We start from the raw sequence: 22210 nt of genomic DNA on the forward strand, positions 1-22210 counted from the left end.
CACCTTGAGAAGTGGTCTCATTAGGGGCGGCCCTGGCTCACAGGGATGTACGGGCCTAGCTTTTGCTGAGCACACAGAACATTTATAGCCTGTGCTGCACAGTTACGCTAAGTTCCTTTGTATGTGCCAACCCTTATATCAGGGACCATGCACTATCTCTTTTATAAAAAAAACTTATTGATTTTTTTTTTTTGAGAGAGAGAGAGAGAGAGAAAGAAACATCCACCTGTTCCTGTATGTGCCCTGACCTGGGATCGAACTGGCCGGCCACCTTTACGTATTGGGACGATGCTCTAACAAACTGCTGCTATTGGGCCAGGGCTGCATTATCACTTTAATGTCATCATCCACTGCATATCTCAGGGTACAGCCACATACCTGGTACTTAATCACTCATTGTTGATTGACATTTTAATGTTGTACACAGTGATTCTCCTCATTCATTAACTCATTTTGTGTGTGTGACAGAGAAAGAGAGAGACAGAGAGAGGGACAGATAGAAACCAATAGACAGGAAGGGAGAGAGATGAGAAGCATCAACTTATTGCAGCACCTTAGCTGTTCATTGATTGTTTTCTCAAATGTGCCTTGACTGAGGGGCTACAGCAGACCAAGTGACTCTTGCTCAAGCCACCAAGCTTGGGCTCAAGCTGGTGAGCTTTGCTCAAACCAGAAGAACCCGCGCTCAAGCGGCGACTTCGGAGTTTTAAATCTGGGTCTTCTGTGTCCCAGTCCGACGCTCTAGCCACTGCACACCGCCTGGTCAGGCTCTCCTTATTCATTCAGTAAGCACTCATTGAAGCCCACTTGTGTGCAGACAGTGTGCTAGTTTCTATGAGGAAGTGAAAATGCTACTCATCTTACCTACAAAGAACTCCAGAGAGGGAGTCACAGAATTAGAAAAGAAAACCCTCTCTCACATTTGCCTGTTCTCCTTTTGTGTCCCACTCCTAAAAGGAGGAAATGCTAACCTGACTGTTCTGGTTCTGAAACATTGTTTTTGGGGGCAGGAGTTATGGTTAATTTGGGAGATGTGATGGTTAAATTTTATGTGTCAACTTGACTGGGTCATAGAATGCCCAGATATTTGATCAAATGTCCTGGGTGTCTGTGAAGGTGTTTCTCGATGTATTATATTGGAACAGCGAGAAACAGACATTTTTCACACAATTAAGTAGTCAAATTAAGGAGTCTTTATTACAAAAAACCGGTGACCAAGAGTAAACTAGTGTTCCAAAGAACTCGCGGCCCCCAACACAATCAGGAACCAGCTTTCAAAGACAAAATTACGTCCTGGTTGGGGTATGGGGAGAAGGGGGAGCCTAGCAGTAAAACAAAACAGTAAAACAAACTCAATAAATCTTACTGACTTTTTATAATGTTTATCTATAGGATCAATTTAGGGAGAAACAATCTGGTTTAACAACTCCGGACACATCTTCAACCTTGCAAAACTAGCCCCAAGGCCAGAGGTAGGGAGTCTTTTAGAAAAAGGAAGTTCTGAGTAAAGTTACTTATGCTAAGAGTCTCCTTGCTTCATCAGATGAATTAACATTAAATTGGTTGATTAAGTAAAGCAGATTGTTCTACCCAGTGTGGGTGGGTTGGATCTAGTCAGCTGAAGGCCTGAATAGAACAAATAAGCTGACCATTCACAGAGTAAGAGAGAAGTCTTTCTTCTTAATGCCTCAGAAATGGGACATCAGCCTTTTCCTAACTTTGAACTTGAACAGAGACATTGGCTCTTTTAGGTGTCAAACTTGTTGGCCTTCAGACCAGAACTGGAACATCAGTTCTCCTGGGACTCCAGCTTGCCACCTCACCCTGCAGATCTCGGGACTTGACAGTGTCCATCACTGTGGGAGACAAGGCCAGTTTCTTATAATGCATCTTACATATTTGTTTCCCTGGAGGACTCTGACTAATAAGGCCCCTTTTGCTACCTGGCCATCTTTTATGTTGTTATTGCTCTTATCTCATTGTATATATACTTAAGCTAACATGCCTTTTGTTTTAGTTCCCATACTATGTGATAAACTAGAATCTGAAATTCCAAGATTTTAGATTTTGGCACAAGGCTTGTGTTGGTCAAATAAGTTTGTAAATATGATATATATGTTTGCTCACTTGTGACTTATATTGGGTGTGGGGGACGGGCTATAAGCAGGCCAGGTCGTTGTGCCCTAAGGTTTGGTTTTAGGACTAAGCTTTTCCCCACACCCTTGACTGATTGTATGATCTGGGTGGTGCACTCTCATGAGGAATCCAATTATGCCTTGGATAAGTGACTTTGTATCAGAGACTTCCTTGTTTGTATATTGGATTAAGGGATTTTGGTTTTCTACACTATAAAGTGGGACAGACCAGGAGCTTGCACACTCAGTTCCTGCTATCACGATTGCAGGGGCTTCCCTGATCCCTTGCCCTTCATGGGAAAAGCTGGTTTTCTGCTTTTCCCTTGTCTTCTTTTGTGGTTTGCCTGTCTTGGTGAGACACCAATAAATAGGATGGCCCACCATCCTCCGACTCCGCCGTTTCTTTACCATCTGCCCGAATCCAATGGGAACCTGCATGGGCCAGGCGGCTGCTTTGATAGTGACAGCCATGGCTCCTGGCCTTACAGCTTGAGTCTATGCTAAGGTGTTGGGCAGATAAAATATACTATGCTCACTTTGTTAAAGATGGTGTTGCCCACGTGGAAGCCCGTCGCTCAAGTGATAATATTAGTTGCCCTTCTTGCTTGGGATAGCGTGATTATATTAATGTGTGTTGAGGGAGGGCTTTCGTGCCAAAAGATTTTAAAAGGAGAGATCACATTCCGGGGAAGAGTGATTATGTTCTAGGAAGAGCCCATGGAAGGAGAGCAGAGAAAGGCCACGTGGAGGAGAGGAGAAGCAGCCAAGATGGTGGAGTGCTGAAGGAGAAGCCAGTTTGTGCAGAGTTTGTGCAGAGAGAAGGAGATGGGGAACAAAGGTGAATAAGGCTGGTGAGATAGAAATCTTTGATTCTAGGAAACTCGGATGAGTCAGTGGCGTTGGGAGTCCTGAATGGAAAGGGAAGTGTTTTCCCACTGTGTGTATTTCTTGCCCGCTGGGTGCAAGCTAGGATTAAAAGGTAATGGCCCACCAGTTCTTGGCTCCGTTGTTTCATTACCGCCTGTCTGAATCAAATGTGAACCTGCATGGGCCAGGCGGCTGTGATGGTAGTCGTGGCTACTGGCTTTATATAAGGGCTTTAACTTGGGTTTACAAAAGCTCTAAATTGGGGAGTACTGGTCACTGGCCCAGCCATACATCAGTACTTGTTTTGCACTTGCTCTTATCCTTCATGTGTGAATTTCATTTGGGAGCTTGGTGGGAAGTTGGCAGGGATTTTTAGGTCCCTGGCTTTTATTCCCCTACCCCCAAATTACCACAATTTTATTATCTGACATGACCCACTAGCTACATCCTAGAGGCAGTACAAAGTGTTATCACTGAAGTATAAGCCATAAAGTAGGGACCCCAGGGAAGTATACTTCTGACTTGAGATCACTGGGGAATCAGTGTTTTTAAGTTCAAGAAATGTCCTTGGAATATAAAGAACATTGGGAACTAAGCAATGAAGGTAGGGCAGGGTTGGCCTTTGAAAAGAGACTGATATATATACAACCTGTGTGAGCAAGGCCAGCCACTCTGGCCATGTCTCCAGTTAGAAAACAATGCTTCTACTTATCCATGGAGCAATAGTTACCCACCTCCACTCATTTATTAATGCTCTTTATTAGTCATACTCCTTAAAGCCTACTAAATTCAAATAACCCCTCAGGTTCCTATTAGAGAATATGATAAATGACCTTTACAGTTTTGTACACCATAACAAGTCTACACATGGTTTAAAAAAAAAATTCTGAGTCACAATCATTAACACTCTAACTTTATACTCCAAATACCAGTACTCCAATACTCTACTTATTCTTATTAATATATTTGCATTGTGATGTGTTCTTATCCATTTAAAATGGGCCTCACTCTCTCCTTATCATGGTTTTTGAGTATGTAATCAATTTACTTCTCTCCTCTGCAAGGAATACTGGCTGTGGCTCTCACACAGATGCTGCTGAGAAGAATGACCTTCAGCAGGCGGGAGATAAACACAGCTGCTTTCATCTCCCAACCATTGATTTCCTGCAAGGCAAACCACAAAGCTGCTTTGAAGTCAGGAGAGAGCTGCGCGCGGGAAGAGGGAGATAAACCTGAAGGAAAGAGTGGGTTTGAAATAAAGTTAATCTCTGCCATCTAGGAGGAGATGACTATTGGTGAAGCTGAAACTGCCAGATTTTATCAAAAGAGAATTTAGATTATTGTTAAAAGAGAGTTTTTAAGTTGGTAAAACTTGGGGAAGGGTGGTATGTAAAACAAAGAAAAATCTAACAGGTTCTAAGATAAATTTTCCATATAGCAGAAATGATTGCTTTTAATTAAATAGTAGCAAGCTTGTAGTGTACAATGTTAACACAGCTCATGGAGTCTTCCCTGTTTATGCTGCATAGTAGAACCAGATATGAATTGTAAAACTAATTATTTTGTCAAATTTTCTTTTTTAAAAAACAACATGACAGAGAAAAAAATTGGCTTGATAATTTCTCAGAACATTTATGACTTCTATAAATATTGTAAACGTATTACATATGAATACTTTTTCTATTACAAAGGCTTTTCCATGAGCTTCCACACACGCTGGGAGACAGGCTAGGGATAGATGCTATTATCTCCATTTGGTAGGTGAGGGAGTAGAGCCTTTGAGAACCCACAGAACTGCACAGGAACACACTATGAATGAGAGTGGAGAGGCCACATTTGACAATTTATTCTTTTTTTTTTTTTGCTATTATTTTTATTGTAAGATCCTACCACCAGGTACACAGAAGAAAGTCAAGCTGAGGTTCCATTCTTTGGTTTATATCTCTTGCCTCAGAGAATATCGTCTGAGAAAAGGCGGGGTAGAGAGAGGCTGCAGGGAATACTATGTAGGAGGGAAGTCCGGAAGAATGGGAAGGGTGGGGTCAGGAGACCTGGAACTGACTCCTAGGTCTTTTCTACTCACTGCTGGCATGGGGCAATCCTATCCTCTCTGAATCAAGGTTCGTGCCCTGGAAATGAGGAGGCTGGCCCAAATGACTCTGGAGCCCTGCCCCCTAAGATGCACTGGCATTCAGAGGATGGTGCATGTCCAGTTCTCTTCCTCTCTCGCCTGGGGTGCGTTGTAATTTTGTAAGTATGCAGGGTGCTGTCCATAATCATATTTTCTGCAATCACAGGTTAGGAACTTATCTTCGCTCCGTTCTTTGCGCTGTATGTTCCAAGAGCCCACTGGAGACCCATCCCAATTTTTAAAGCATTGGTAATCAAACCATTCTTCAGCCTCCTGTGCCAGCCGTGGCCAGCTACGTGGTTCTCCGGCAGCAACGTTTCTTGTAGGGTCAGCTGGGTCCAGAATCACAGGCCTGGGTTTCTCCAGCTGCTCTTTCAGGTATGGACCAATAACATGATTTTCAAAGTCGTAATACTTCGTCCAGTAGATGCAAAGCTGCTTGTAGTTGACAACTAATTCCAAAACAGTGTGGAATCCCTGAGCCGTACTGAATTCGGTTTCGTTGCACCCGCGCTCCCACGCGTAGACTGTCAGCAGCTCCAGCGCATACTGCGGGGGCAGGGGTTTCCCCAGCTGCTCCTTACACGTTTGGTACCAGTGCTTGACCAGGCGGATGAGGCTCTTGAGCTTGGTGGGACGCTGCTTCAGGAAGTCTCGCTGCAGCTCCGTGAAACAGGGGGAGAACTCGCCCTCCTTCCCCAGGTTTCTGCACTCCTGGATGAGCTTCACATAGACGCTGGGGTCGGGTCTGTAGCCTCTGGTCAACTGACCCAGGACATCAAAGGCGGGCAATACATCAAACTCCACCTCCTCCCAGAGCCCGGGGGACCAGAGCACGAAGGTGAGCACGCGGGGGTTCTCCCATCTAGTACTCTGGATCTCAATCTTGAGTCCTTCCTCTCTCTGACAGGCCAACAACTGTCTCCTGATTTCCTGGATGAACTCTCCTCGGCGAGCTAGCTGCTCCCCAAAACTCCTGAGCTGGCTGAGGAAGACGACGAGGTCAGCATCAGAACGGCCCCTCAGGGTCGTGCCTTTGCCTGAGGAGCCGCCCTTCACAACTTTGGACACCCGTACAGGGTCGGAGACACCTCGGAAACACTTCTCCTTCAGGAAACTGGAGATGACATTGATGGCTTGTTTGACCTGCCTGCGGAACTGCGTGTTTGGCAGGAGATGGTCTTCGATGAACTTGTCCAGATTCTTGGCCGGGATGTTGCTGAGTTCCATCTTGATGCTCTGGCAGGGGCAGGAGAGCCGGAGAGCCGGTGGCTGCTGAGCTGGCTGCAGGAAAATGTTAGCCTCTCTGTGGTCTGCTTTCTGCTGCCCGAGTCAGCCCAGGGTTTGGTTTCGTTTCCTGGAAAGGGAGGAGCCACGCCCTTGGTTTCTGCTCCAGGGCAGATCAGACAATCCTGGGATTTCCCCACAGCCTCTGCTCCCCTTGTTTCTCCACGTTCTGAAACCTACTCTCTGACTTTAATACCAGCCCTTTCTTCAGAGTGAACTCTGAACTCCATTTGGTACTGTAAAGCCAGCAGGCAGGGCCGGGGCCACTATCACAGCAGCCCGGCTCATGCAGGTTCGCATTGGATTCGGACAGTCGGTAAAGAAACAGCGGAGCCAAAAATTGGTGGGCCATAGCCTTTAATCCTACCTTGCACCCGGCGGGCAAGTAAAAATACACACTGGGCTCCTAAACTCAGTCACACTCAGTGCTCACAAAGCCACTGACTTATCCGAGTTTCCTAGAATCAAAGGTTTCTAGCTCACCAGCCTTCTTCTCCTCAGTTCCCCATCTCCTTCCTTATCCCAGATACAAACTCTACACAAACTGGCATCTCACTCAGCACTCCGCCATCTTGGCTGCTTCTCCTGGCCTCCTCCACGTGGCCTCCTTTAGCTGCTGGCTCTACTCTCTCCGCTCTCTCATGCTAACCTCAGGAACCAAGAGCCCAAACTCTCGTTCCGTCCCCATTTTATAGTGTAGAAATCCAAACCCTTAATCCAATATACATAACAGGGAAGTCTCTAATACAAAGTCACTTCTCTGAGGCATGATAGGATTGTACCACCTCACACCAAAAAGGGTGGGACAGGCTTAATCCCAAAACCAAGGCTACAAGGATTCTGCTTGCCCCTAGCCCACCCCAACACACATTAATATCACCTGGGCGACTGCCTCCTCGTGTTATCTTTAACAAAGTGAGCATAATACATTTTATCCGCCCAACAGGTACCAAGAGAAATCATAATGCAAATCTGATTTTTGGTTTTCTTCTAACTGGTTTTTGTTGTTGTTTTTGACAAAACTGTTTTATAATCTCCTAAGATCTTTAGTTTAATTTAATTTTTAAATTACAGCTGACATTCAATATTATTTCATATTAGTTTCAGATATACCTCATAGTTAGGCAATTATATAATGTATGAAGTGATTCTCTAGATATTTCAAGTATCCCCCTGGAATCCTACACAGTTACTACAATGTTATTGTTACTGAACTCAAAGGGTTCACCACTTGGCTTGTCTATTAAAAAATGAGACATGCTTGTTGCAAGGTAGTTTTATTTATTTGCAGCCAGTAAAGGAGACAGGGGATTCACATGCAAAGCTCTACCTCCTCAAAGGGAGGCTTAGCCACTGCTTATGTACATGTTGATTTTGATTTCTTCTCCGCTGTTGGCCGCATTTAATGGATTGAGTTCTGGTCAGCTCATCTGCAAAATACTGTGCTATATATTTTAACATTTACCAAGAAATAACATTTGAAACTGCTCAGACCTTGAGACCTTTGTCCTATCTAACATTATTGAATATATTCTGTGTGCTGTATTTTACATTCCCATGACTATTTTGTAACTACCCAGTGCACTTCTTACTCCCATTACCTTTTTGACTTTCCAACTGGCAACTATCACTTCATTCTCTATGAGTCTGTTTCTGTTTTGTTTGTTCATTTATTTTGTTCTTTGGATTTCACGTAAGTGAAATCATATGATATTTGTCTTTTTCTGTCTGACTTATGTCACTTAGTGTAATACCTTTTAGGTACATCCATGTTGTTGCAAATGGACAGATTTCATTTTTTTTTTTTCATTTTTCTGAAGCTGGAAACAGGGAGAGACAGTCAGACAGACTCCCGCATGCGCCCGACCGGGATCCACCTGGTACGCCCACCAGGGGGCAACACTCTGCCCGCCAGGGGGCGATGCTCTGCCCCTCTGGGGCGTCGCTCTGCCGCGACCAGAGCCATTCTAGCGCCTGGGGCAGAGGCCAAGGAGCCATCCCCAGTGCCCGGGCTATCCTTGCTCCAATGGAACCTTGGCTGCGGGAGGGGAAGAGAGAGACAGAGAGGAAGGGGAGGGGGTGGAGAAGCAAATGGGCGCTTCTCCTATGTGCCCTGGCCGGGAATCGAACCCGGGTCCCCTGCACACCAGGCCGACGCTCTACCGCTGAGCCAACCAGCCAGGGCTCAGATTTCCTTTTTTATGGCTGAGTAATACTCCATTGTATATATGAACCACAACAATTTTATCCATTTGTCTGTTGATAGGCATTTGGGTTACTTCCATATCTGAACTATTGTAAATAACTCTGCAATGGACATAGGGGTGCATATATCTTTTTAAATTAGTGTTTTGGGTTTCTTGAGATATATACCTAGAAGTGGAATTGCTGGGTCATAAGGTAGCTCTATTTTTATTTTGTTTTTTAAGTGAGAGGAGGGGAGGTAGACAGACTCCTGCGTGTGCTCCAGCCAGAATCCACCAAGCTGGGGCTGATGCTCAAATCAACCGAACTATCCTTAGTGCCTGAGGCCAATGCTTGGAACAACAAAGCTATTCTCAGTGCCCAAGGATGACTCTCAAACCAATCAAGCCACTGGCTGTGAGAGGGGAAGAGAGAGAGAAGGGGGAGAAGGAGGGGAACAGAAACAGATGGTTGCTTCTTATGTGTGCCCTGACCGGGGATTGAACCCCGGATGTCTCTATGCCAAGTCATGCTCTGTCCACTGAGCCAGCCAGCGTGGGCCTATTTTTAATTTTTTTGAGGACACTCCATACTGTTTTTTATAGTGGCTGCACCAATCTGCATTCCCACAAACAGTACACTAGAGTTCCCTTTTCTCTATCCTTGCCAACACTTATTTGCTTTTGTTTTATTAATGATAACTGTTCTGTCAGGTGTGAGGTAATATCTCATTGTGGTTTTAATTTGCATTTCTCTGATGATTAGTGATGTTGAGCATTTTTTCATATACCTATTGGCCATCTGTATGTCCTCTTTGGAGAATTGTCTATTCAGGTCTTCTGCCCATTTTTAAATTGAATTGTTTGTTTTTTTGGTCTTGAGTTGTATGAGTTCTTTATAAATTTTGAATATTAACCCCTATTGAATATTTCATTGGCAGTTATCTTTCTTTCAGTAGGTTAATTTTTCACTTTGTTGATGGTTTCCTTTGCTGTACAATAACTTTTTAGTTTGATGTAGTCTTATTTTTTCATTTCCCTTGTCCTAGGAGATATATCAGAAAAAAAATATTGCTGCAAGAAATGTCCAAGGTTTTATTGCCTATATTTACTTCTAGGATTTTTAATTGTTTGTTTGTTTATTTATTTATTTAGACTGGGATCCACCTGGCAAGCCCCCTACTGGGCTGCAATGCTCTACCCATTTTGGTTGTTGCTCAGCAACTGAGCTATTTTTAGTGCCTGAAACAGAGGCTACATGGACCCATCTTCAGTGCCCAGGGACAACTTGTTTGAACCTATCGAACTAAGGCTGTGGAAGGGGGAGAGAGAAAGAGAGAAGGAGTGGGGTGGAGAAGCAGATGGTGCTTCTCCTGTGTGCCTTTAGTGGGAATCGAACCCAGGACATCCACATGCCAGACTGATGCTCTACCACTGAGTCAGCTGGTCAGGACCTGATTTTTATGGTTTTGAGTCTTACATTTAATTCTTTAATCTATGTTTATTATGGTGTGAGAAGGTGGTCTAGTTTCATTTCTTTTTGCATGTAGCTCTCCAATTTTCCCAACACCATTTATTTAAAGACTTTATTTATTTGTTATTTTAGAGAGGGGGAGAGAGAGAGAGAGAGAGAAAGAAGGGGGTGAGAAAAAGGAAGCATCAACTCCCATATGTGCCTTGACCAGGCAAGCCCTAGGTTTAGAACTGGCAACCTCAGTTTTCCAGGTCAATGCTTTCTTTATCCACTGTGCCACCACAGGTCAGGCCCAACACCATTTATTTAGTAGACTCTCTTTACCCCATTGTATGTTCTTGCCTCCTTTGTCAAATATTGACCATAAAGGCTTGGGCTATTTTTGCGTTCTCTATTCTGTTCCATTTATCTATATGTCTGATTTTATGCCAGTACCATGCTGTTTTACTATGGCCTTTTATTATAGTTGATATCAGATAGTGTGATACTTTCAACTTTGTTATTTTTCAAGACTGCTGTGGCTATTTGGGGTCTTTTGTGGTTTCATATAAATTTTTGGATTATTTGTTCTAGCTCTGTGAAAACAGGCCATTGGCATTTTGATAGGTATTTTATTGAATCTATAGGTTGCTTTGAGTAGTAGGGGTACTTTAATGATGTTAATTCTTTTTATCCATGACTATGATATAGGTTTTCCTTTATTTGTATCTTCTTCAATATTTTATAATTTTTCTAGAACAGGAATTTATTCCCAGGTATATATATTTTTATGCCATTTCAAATAGGATACTTTTCTTAATTTCTCTCTTTTTTTAAATCCTTTTTTAATTTAATTTTTTTATTTTATTTATTCATTTTTAGAAAGGAGAGAGAGATGGAGAAAGACAGAGAGGAAGAGAGAGGAGAGAGAGACAGAGAGAGAGAAGGGGGGAGGAGCTGGAAGCATTAACTCCCATATGTGCCTTGCCCAGGCAAGCCCAGGGTTTTGAACTGGTAACCTCAGCATTTCCAGGTCGACACTTTATCCACTGCGCCACTACAGGTCAGGCCTTAATTTCTCTTTTTGATAGTTCATTATTGGTGTATAAAAATGCAACTTATTTGCAAATATTTATTTTGTAACCTGATACTTTTTTTATAAATAAATTTTTATTAATTTTAATGGGGTGACATCAATAAATCAGGGTACATATATTCAAAGAAAACATGTCCAGGTTATCTTGCCATTCAATTATGCTACATACCCATCACCCAAAGTCAGATTGTCCTCCGTCACCTTCCATCTAGTTTCATTGTGCCCCTCCCCCTCCCTTCACCTTCTCCCTCCTTCCCTCCCCCCTCCCCCAAACCACCACACTCTTGTCCATGTCTCTTAGTCTCATTTTTATGTCCCACCAATGTATGGAATCATGCAGTTCTTGTTTTTTTCTGATTTACTTATTTCACTCCGTATAATGTTGTGACCTGATACTTTAATGGATGATTTACTCTTAATTTGATAACATTGGGACTTGAAACATATTTCCTTATTCTTGAGGTGTCTGGAAGTTTAATTCTGACATGGGAGTTTCATATGCCCTGGTCTTGGTCTGAAGACAGCTATAATGGAAGTTGAGCTTCCTAAATGGAACAGGATTTACCATAATTCTGGTGGGCATAAGGGTATTTAGTGTTATAAAATGAAAGATCCTTGAGAAACTTCAACCCTTCTCAAACATGAACACTAAACAAATGCAAACCAACCCGAAACCCCAGCCCACAGTACTTCCTCATTCCAGCCTTCCAAGATCTAGGTAAACAAATCTACACATGCTATTGGAAAGGGTAGGTGTTGCAGAGGAGTTAAGGTTCTACCTGCCTTTGAGACAGCTGAATCACTCATGTGCTCTCAGGAACAACAAAAACATGACCAGGGGCCAAGACATGTTAGGAAGAGGGTCTATGTTGGGAATTATAGCCTTTGGAGTTGTCAATGGGACCCTTTTACAATTTACTATTTTCAGGGTGTTTTTTTTAATAGAATGAATTTGTACCAGATATTTAATTTAGCATTTTGTTCATATCCTAAGAATTATATTTTTGGTTCAGCTGGTAACTTAAAAAGTACACACACCCAACAATACAATACACTCATATAAAATTTCAATTAGGCTTTTTAAAAGGCTCAGCTAATGTCCTAGAGGCAGGATCAGCTAATTAAAGGGGCTAAATAATTGCAATAAATGAATTATTTATTAATTCACCTTGACTTAATAGAATTTGGTTGACAATAATAAACAATATGAATTTTGATATTACCACACTAATCAAAAAGGACAATTTTAAATTCATTTCAGAATATCATACAATTATTTATAGGGTACTTGATATGGTTAACTTCTGTCTGAACTATTGTCATTTTAAGTAATAATTTCTTTATAAGTATTAATATCTTGCTTTATATAGGTTATATAAGTCAACACGAATTTTTAAATAGTTGTTACACTGCACATGGGATTTGTGTTAAAAATTACATTTCCAGAATCTATTTTGAAATGAATGGGTTAAGATGTAAATTATTTACTAAAATTATGTCCCAATTATATTACTCACTTATACAAAAACAGTTTAAAAATATGTGATTTAAAGTAAACATATTTTGGAATTTGTGCTTAAATGCCCAATCAGTACTTTTCATGTCCAATAGGTTTTATAAAATATTAACCAGCATCCAAATAAATATCTATAGGTATATTTACTTCTGAAATATGAATTAGCCCTTCTCTATTACTTGAGATGCAGTTAGACTTGATCTGCTTAGGATTCATATTTCTTAATTTAATGTAAAAAAGAGGAGAGGCATTTCTGAAAGAATTACTTTGACATCAGAAAAACACTCATCTTGTGACTTTTTTAGTTTCCAAATGGCAGCATAAATCAAAATGACTATTTGAGATTAACAGTAAGGCATACTGATATTAAAAAATAATCTTTTTTTTTTTTTTTTTTGCATTTTTCTGAAGCTGGAAACAGGGAGAGACAGTCAGACAGACTCCCGCATGCGCCCGACCGGGATCCACCTGGCACGCCCACCATGGGGCGACGCTCTGCCCACCGGGGGGCGATGCTCTGCCCATCCTGGGCGTCGCCATGTTGCGACCAGAGCCACTCTAGCGCCCGAGGCAGAGGCCAAGGAGCCATCCCCAGCGCCTGGGCCATCTTTGCTCCAATGGAGTGTTGGCTGCGGGAGGGGAAGAGAGAGACAGAGAGGAAAGCACGGCGGAGGGGTGGAGAAGCAAATGGGCGCTTCTCCTGTGTGCCCTGGCCGGGAATCGAACCCGGGTCCTCCACACGCTAGGCCGACGCTCAACCGCTGAGCCAACCGGCCAGGGCTAAAAAATAATCTTATTACAAACTAAACATAGCTAAAACCACAGTTTAGTTTAGTGGGTCTACATAGGCATTGAGTTGCAGTGACCCTAGAGGAGGGTTAAAAGCTTTCTAATCCAGATCAGTCTCTGTCAGGTTAGTTTGGGAAAGTAAATAACTGAAACTAATCTCATAGCTCTAATCTCATATGTATACTTTTTGCTACACACAGGTAAATGGATAAATTCCTGGACTAGGATTCTGCCTGTTTAAGGCAGTTGCTCAGAGTAGGCCATCATCCCAAGGCAACTTTCCAGAAAGCCTCACAGTGCAGCCATGCTAGTACAGGTGGGGGATGGACATTAGAATGTTTTATACTGTCATCTCATGATGCCATACATAGTTAATAATAATACTGTTGAATGCAGAGATTGTTTTTAATTCTCACTACCCATTAAAAAAATTCTTCTTCTTGATTGCACATCACTATACAAATTACCCTTTGTGCCGTTTGGCCTGAATCCAGTAGCTGTATCCTCATATTCCTTTTAGATCCTTAATAAATGACCCTACATGGAGTCCATGGAGATGAATGCAGGGTACATGGGATTATTATCTTTAAAATAATTTTAGAAAAGATATGCTATCTGATAAGAAATTATCAGTTTACCTCAGAGCATATATATATATATATATATATGTATATATATATTAAGTTAGCAAATGACTTAAATGACCTCTATTTCTCCTATGATTAATAGGCCTAAAAACTAGCTACCCTCTCTTATTTTTGCTCCTCAGCTTTCCACACGAGTGGGTACCTGGTACCGGGACTTTCCCCATCCTTTGGGACTGGTCCCTGGCTAAGATATTTGGCCCTACATATCAAAGATTTGACTTGTAGACAGATAATGTGATTCTCTACCAGGATGTATTTTCTAGGTAATGTTGTCTTGGCAATGAAGTGGTAATTTAATAACATAGCAAGAGTTCCAAAGAACAGGGGTTCTACCTTTAGACAGGATAGTTAACTGTATTATTATTTTTTTCTTTTTTGGATTTTTCCGAAGTTAGACGTGGGGAGGCAGTCAGACAAACTCCCGCATGTACCTGACCGGGATCCATCTGGCATGCCCACCAGGGGGTGATGCTCTGTCCATCTGGGCCATTGCTCCGTTGCAGCCAGAGCAGTTCTAGTGCCTGAGGTAGAGGCCATGCAGTCATCCTAAGCGCCTGGGCCAACTTTGCTCCAATGGAGCCTTGGCTGTGGGACGGGAAGAGAGAGATAGAGAGGAAGGAGAGGGGGAGGGGTGGAGAAGTAGATGGGCGCTTCTCCTGTGTGCCCTGACCAGGAATCAAACTTGGGACTTCCACCTGCCAGGCGGCCATTCTACCGCTGGGTCAACCGGCCAGGGCTGCCTTCTTCTTTTTTAATCTTTACTTTATGGTGGGAGTGTCATCTGCTAGGAGCTGATATGAAGTGGCACTCGATATCATAGTCAACAATGAGTTTTATCAACGGTTTTAGTGCTTCCTTTTTGTCTCACACATCATAGAAGACAGGGCCTGACCTAAAGCTGACCTATAGGTAATGGGTTGAAATTGGTGTCCTTGAATTTCTCTATCTGTGGTAAGCAGAGAAATAGGTTAGAAATCAGTAAAGAAGAATTGTAATTGTGGATCTTTTACTAGCGACGTGACTTTTTTTTTTTTTTTTCTGAAGCTGGAAATGGGGAGAGACAGACAGACTCCCGCATGCGTCCACCAGGGGGCGACGCTCTGCCCCTCCGGGGCGTCGCTCTGTTGCGACCAGAGCCGCTCTAGCGCCTGGGGCAGAGGCCAAGAAGCCATCCCCAGCGCCCGGGCCATCTTTGCTCCAATGGAGCCTTGGCTGCAGGAGGGGAAGAGAGAGACAGAGAGGAAGGAGAGGGGGAGGGGTGGAGAAGCAAATGGGTGCTTCTCCTGTGTGCCCTGGCCGGGAATCGAACCCGGGACTTATGCACGCCAGGCCGACGCTCTACCACTGAGCCAACCGGCCAGGGCCTAGCGACGTGACTTTTGAAGAATCATTTCACTGTCATTATTGTTTGAAACAATATTGTTTGGATTAGATGAACTTTAAAATTCCTTTTACCTCCATGATTTGTAATCTATAGATAATATAATGACCATAGAATGATTAAAAACAGTGGTTTGCTGGTAAATATTGACTGGCTTTCAAAATAAATAAATAAATGGCCATGATTTGTGATATTTGCCCATTTTTATGGTGTGGCCAAACTTTTTTTAAATTGAGAGGTGGGGAGGCAGAGAGACAGACGCCCACATATGCCCCACTGTGGTCCACCCAGTAAGCTCCCTACCAGGGGATGCTCTGTCCATCCGGGCCGCTGGTCCGTTGCTCAGCAACACAGCTCTTTTAGTACCTGAGGCCATGGAGCCATCCTCAGTGCCTGTTACTTGAACCATTAGAACCATGGCTGTAGCAGGGGACGAGAGAGAGATAGAAAAGGGAAGAAGGGGTAGAGAAGCAGATAGTCGCTTCTCCTGTGTGCCCTGACCAGGAATTGAACCTGGGACTTCCACATGCCAGGCTGATGCTCTACTGCCGAGCTAACCAGCCAAGGCCAGTGTGGCCAATTTTAAGCTACCAATGAAAGATCATGGGACATGGAGTTCAAAAGAAATGGGTATATTCAGCTCTCCCAAGCCACTTCCAGCACACCATCAGCCTTAAAATACTAAATAATAATTTAATAATACTAAATAATTATATAATATAATTAAATAATTATATAATAATAATTTAATAATAATAAATAATAATTTAGTATTATTCTACCCTAAAGGGCTGAAAATTCTTTTAGCTGAGAATAAATAATATCTATAATTATATTAACACATATAATTATAAATATATTAATATATAATATACATTTCATACATATATATTGATATATAATTATATAGCTATAGCTAATATATATGAGAAAAAATTAATAACAGTGGGAAATAAAAATTAGTTTCCAGGGTTAATGAGAAAATTAATACATGATTTATCTCATGTTAATGCTTTAACCAGCAATCCCATTATTATAATTTTTTTGAAAGTCACAGACATGTACAAGGACAGTAATATTTTCAAAAGTTGAATCTTTCAGAGTGGCAGGAAGCAATATTTAGAACTTGATCTAATGCTTTAAATGCATTTGTTATAGCTCCCAGATTAGTCTTAATCTAAGGCAGGACAGTGTTTTAACCTCCACTGCCCAGGGATTAATATATAATGTTGCAATACAGTGCCTTGACACCCACTCACTGTTTATTGGTCACAGTGAGCATTAGAACAGAACAGTATTATTGAAATGCTGCAGACAATGTAAATTTAAAATGGGTCCTGTGAAAGGGATGAGAAAGGATATTAAAGAATGCCAATCCAAGAGGAGACATTAGGCCTAAAAGCTATAAACATCACAATCTAACTGTAGAATCTTGAATTTGCCAAGATCTAAGTTTATACTTCTTGTGATAAGCAGTTTTCACATTAACAAGAAAATTACTCAGAGACAATATAAATGCATGCAACTTTGAAAAAAAAAATGTAACTAATTTTTTAAATGGCTTATTTACAAAGTGTACTATTTCTTTTCTTTTTTTTTTTTTTTCATTTTTCTGAAGCTGGAAACAGGGAGAGACAGTCAGACAGACTCCCGCATGCGCCCGACCGGGATCCACCCGGCACGCCCACCATGGGGCGACGCTCTGCCCACCAGGGGGTGATGCTCTGCCCATCCTGGCGTCGCCATGTTGCGACCAGACCCACTCTAGCGCCTGAGGCAGAGGCCACAGAGCCATCCCCAGCGCCCGGGCCATCTTTGCTCCAATGGAGCCTTGGCTGCGGGAGGGGAAGAGAGAGACAGAGAGGAAAGCGCGGCGAGGGGTGGAGAAGCAAATGGGCGCTTCTCCTGTGTGCCCTGGCCGGGAATCGAACCCGGGTCCTCCGCACGCTAGGCTGACGCTCTACCGCTGAGCCAACCGGCCAGGGCTATTTCTAATATTAAATGAAATAAAATTGGATTACAAAACTTACAGGTTGAGAACAACTGCATATGCTAAATTTCTAGTGTAGACAGTTCATGTTTGTCACATTTCCATTATTTTTCCACATAAACTTTAAGTTGGTAGTTGTAAAGCATATTTGGCCTTGTGATTGAACACACAAGCAAAGTTTTATCATAAATAATTATCATTTGCTTCCACTCTTTGGCTCTAAGTGTTTATCCAGAAAAAAAGGCGTCTGTAAAGCCAGCACGTGCATCAGTGAGATGACTCGGACGCTGATGGAGTGAAACACCCAGCAACTCTGCAACTGCCCTCTCCCCTCACAGTGAGCGGGCCGAGTGGGACCTGTATGGGATCCTTTGCACCATATTGTTGATGTTCATCTCTAAAAACATATTTTCTTGGTAACTATTTGGAGGAGGAAACAGAGGAGTCAAAGAAAGATCTGGCACCATCTTTGCTTTCCAAATATTTGATATAATGCATTGTTCTCATTTTAAAATAGTCAGATGAACACATTCCCTTAAGCCTGTTCTACTTTGGGAATTTATCATATTTTTCGCTCCATAACACGCACCCCCCCCCCCCAAAGTGTAGGTGAAAATGCCTGTGCGTCTTATGGAGCAAAAAATACAATATTTTATTAAATATTTTAACACACCATTTGGTTCAGAATATTTTTGTTCTTATTTTCCTCCTTGAAACCCTAGGTGTGTCTTATGGTCAGGTGCGTCTTATGGAACGAAAAATACAGTACCTCAGGCTTTCCATCAAATACTAGCTCCATCTTTCTCCACCAGGAGATCTGAATTCCTTCACTCAGAATACCAGGCCAGAATCACCCTGTAGCTTCACGATTTGATGGGAGGTTATTTCTAGTCATTTCACGGGCCAGAGATCTTTGAGAATGTCACTTTGTAAAGTAGTCTTAGTTCCAAGTCCCCTCCAGAAGGCCCAAGGCTGTGTCTTCCAGCCCCGTGTGCATGTTAAAAGCTCAGATCCTAGGGCCTAAATTAATATCTGATATCCCAAGGCCGCATAATGTTGCAGTTCCTCTTCTTATTTGACATCAAGGAATTTCTAATTCTTTTCAAAACATTTTTAATAACATCCATTTTTAGACTAGTACTTCTGTGTTTTGGAAAAGTGCGCCACTAGCTTAGCTTACCCTGTTGTTGGAAGTTATCAGTTCCAACTTCTAGGATTATAAAATTTTAGTGCTGGGTGGTACATTAGAGATCCTTTCTTCACTCAGTGCATTGAGATTTTAACTTACGTTCATCAGGTACCAGGTAAGTTGGGCACTTGAAAAAAATTACCTCAGTTGTTTTAAGTTTTTTCCTATTTATAAAGATTCTAAAGTCTCTAAGCTAGAGATATAATGCAATCCAATTTTACAGTTATCAAGCATCTTCAGTGGAGTGAGTTGCTGAAGATATAACAAGAGGTATAATATGGTCTCTGACCTTAAAGGAACTCATATTTTAATATCAGGCCCAAATGTGAACACACAGTTGCAAAATGATGGGATGTCTATTATTACAAGTATAAATGAAAGGGCATTACAAGCAGAGGAAAGAGAATGCTGATGTCAGAGAAAAGAACTGCTGCTGCTGAGAGGTTAGAAGTCAATAATACAATTAAAAGGACCTCTATAAATCATGGGTTATATAGATTTAATTCAGTAAGTAGTTGTTGAAACCATCTGTCATCAAATAACATGCTCTGCATGTGCACATGGCAGTGATTATGTACTACTTATTTTACGTTGAGAATATTAAATATTGTTCATAATTTGAATGTTTAATAAGCTTCAATTTTTCAAAAGCCTAAGTGTATCAAGTTTCAAGAAAGATCAAATGCAAAATTGTGATGAAGGCTGGCTACTGCTATCTTCACACAGCTCTGCTCACAACATCAGGTCTTCATCCTTCCCACTACCTGCCGCCCCATTCAGTCCAAGTCCCACCCCTCCATCCTTCTCTCACTTCTTAGCAGGGCTGCTAGAGCTCGGAACCACTCTTCCCAAATGACCATTGTTGCTGCATTATGACTGGGAGGTCAGATAAGTCATCAAAGATTGAAAGAAAAGATAGGAGGATTTAATATTCCTCTAACCAGGGTAGATCATGGCCCCCAAAATGTCAGAGAAACTGTGGCAAAATTTTCTTTTCTCATTTATTCTCACAATTTTCCTTTGTATATTATGTTGGGGGTCACAGAATAATATAATTATTGATTATGCCAGTGTCTTGCACATCGTAGGTATCAAAACATATTTGGTGATTATAATTTATTGGGGCAACCTGATACCCACATGAAAAATAGAGTCAGGTATCTATTGCACATTACATACAAAAATTAAATCAAAGATCTTGGGAGGGTTTAAGGGGGAAGGACAGTTGAGGGACATAGGATTTCTTTTCAGGGTGATGAAAATGTTCTTGAATTAGAATGATGATTGCATAATTTTGTAAACATACTAAAAAACACTGAGTTGTATATTTTCAAAGGTAAATTTTAAGTTATGTAAATTATACCTCAATAAAAAATATATGCAAAAACCTGAAACAAACAGCAACAGTAAAACCATAGTCCAGGAAGTTGAATTGAGGTTCTTATTCTAATGTTCTGTTTAGATAGTCCTAACACCAATGATGAATATAAGTTAAAGATGATAGAGCATGTTTTAGTTAAAATAAAATGGAAGACAGAAGATGCAATCTATTTCAATAATTCTAAGATACATATTTTTTTTCACACTTTTGAAATGGAGATGCATTTTATAATTGATGTTGTATCACCGTTTATTTGGCTGCATTTTTTCTTCCCTCATGGTACATGAAATTGTATTATGGTTATGATTCAATGAAATCTAGTACTTAATTTTTAGAATAATGTGGCAGAGGCTGCTAGCTGTCCTTCCATATGTGTTTTGTTCCCACACATTTTTTTCCCCTTTATGCCATGTAAATGGCCACCCAGCCAAAGACTATATTCTTAGTTTTCCTTTAGAGCTAGGTGAGGCCATATGTATAAGTTCTGGCCAATGGTATTGAAGCTGAAGTAATATGTGCAACTTCTGGATTTTGTCCTTAGATAAGAAGCACGTCCTCCCTTCTCTGTCATTTTTTCCTTCCTTCTTTCTTACTTCTCTCCCTATTTCTTTCCTTTCTTTCTCCCCTACACCCCTCTTTTGTTCTTTCCTTCTAAACTACAGACTGTGGTGGTGAGAGCTGACCAGCCATTTTGATCTGTGAGTGTTGAGGGTGCTAAAGCAACAAGAAAAACACCTCAGTCCTTAACGTTTTGAAACTAATACACTAGCTCTAGGCTGACTAAGTGAAAGAGAAATAACGTTTTAATTTGTTTAAATTGCTCTTATTTTGGGTTTCTCTGCTACAAAAGCAAAGCAAATATTATCTAATATATAAATGATTTTACACTTTCATTTTTCTGGAAGTAGAGTATTACTACTTTCATCAATGGGCTAAATTCTTCTCCCTCTAAACACACACACACACACACACACACACACACACACACACACACACACACACACACACACACACGTCTAGGCCAAAAGTGAGTTGCCAAACGTAGCCTTTACTTATAAGGAATGCATTACGAATAGCCTTTCACTTCTCATTATCATGGAAGAGTGATTTCAGCCCACATTCAACCTATATTTCTAAATAATACCTTTGTTAGGACTGTCTGTTCAGGGCAATGGAAGGCAGCATTTTAAGTGCAAGTGACATTTCTTGATAATGTAAAATCTGCCTTGTCAGCTGAATTCCTCAGGCTTTGTCTTGCAATGTGCTAAAAATACATGATCGGATTTCACCGGTAAAAAAATTCTAGCAATACATGTACAGTCAAGTTTGTTGTCTGGATAGTTGAACATCTGGGTCATGAGATGAAAAAAAACCACATGTCTCATGACAAAACTTTATGGAAATGAAACACTCTGGAAGTCTCGTTCCATCTTAGAGTGGCAGGCTGTGAAGGGCTGTGCTGTTGGGGGCTGGTGCCACTCTGTTTCCTGATAGTCAGCCTTTGGTTCTTCATATTTGAGGAGATGGAACGGTGAGGAGACCTGTTGGCTTGATCTTGTTAATTCCGCCATCTAGAATGCAGATTCTTGGGTATTTCATCTTCACAAGATGTGCTGCAAACTGGAAAATAAAGGCCAATTTTATAGAGGATATACAAAATTTTATTTGTCCCATCCCATTTTTTTCTCAAGCTGTACAAAACAAAACCAATGATACTATTGCTGTCACTGTTGTATTACTGAATCCTTAATTTGTTTTTTAATAGAAATTAGATTACTCATATGTTGACAATTTCTTTATGCTATGATATAAATGTGTCTCTTTAGTTCTCTTTTAAACTTGTTTGACTAGGCAATAAATATTCATGCCAACGATTCAACTTAAAGGGTATACAGTGAGAAGTGAATTCTTCCCACCTCTGTTCTCAGTCTCCCACTTGAGAGGTCATGAATAGTCCTATTTTTTATTTATGCTTCCAATAAAAAACATTCTCATAACTATGCTGAATAATTTTTTATTTTATTGTCAACTTGTTAGTTATTACAATTCTATGCACAATGTCCAATATAGGGTCTACAGACTGGTTGTAATATGTTTTTGGAGCAACCACAATAAACAGTTTGAGACCACAGCTTGGAATGAATTTGAAGGTCTGACCCACAAAG

The 22210-nt window shown here is 41.3% G+C and overlaps 2 protein-coding genes across 3 annotated transcripts in view; both read right to left on the bottom strand.

The window, feature by feature from the left end:
* Window positions 1–4829: 4829 nt before the first annotated feature.
* On the bottom strand, window positions 4830–6602 carry LOC136405332 (2'-5'-oligoadenylate synthase 1-like). Its single transcript, XM_066384639.1, has one exon. The coding sequence runs from the start codon at window positions 6361–6363 to the stop codon at window positions 5194–5196; it is 1170 nt and encodes a 389-aa protein (XP_066240736.1). The 5' UTR covers window positions 6364–6602; the 3' UTR covers window positions 4830–5193.
* Window positions 6603–19647: 13045 nt separating this feature from the next.
* The window catches only part of TBCK (TBC1 domain containing kinase), a 227695-nt gene continuing 225132 nt past the window's right edge, over window positions 19648–22210 (bottom strand). For both annotated transcript variants that reach the window (XM_066385886.1, XM_066385885.1), the window contains one exon: window positions 19648–21665. In XM_066385886.1, coding sequence (XP_066241983.1) covers window positions 21555–21665 — 111 coding nt within the window. In that variant the 3' untranslated portion in view covers window positions 19648–21554. The remainder of the gene's footprint in view (window positions 21666–22210) is intronic.

The sequence above is a fragment of the Saccopteryx leptura genome, chromosome 5 (assembly GCF_036850995.1).
Source record: "Saccopteryx leptura isolate mSacLep1 chromosome 5, mSacLep1_pri_phased_curated, whole genome shotgun sequence".
Classification (NCBI taxonomy): domain Eukaryota; kingdom Metazoa; phylum Chordata; class Mammalia; order Chiroptera; family Emballonuridae; genus Saccopteryx; species Saccopteryx leptura.

Bases quoted from the DNA above. Each gene is read 5' to 3' on its own strand.
- LOC136405332 (XM_066384639.1), bottom strand. From the start codon at position 6,363: ATGGAACTCAGCAACATCCCGGCCAAGAATCTGGACAAGTTCATCGAA.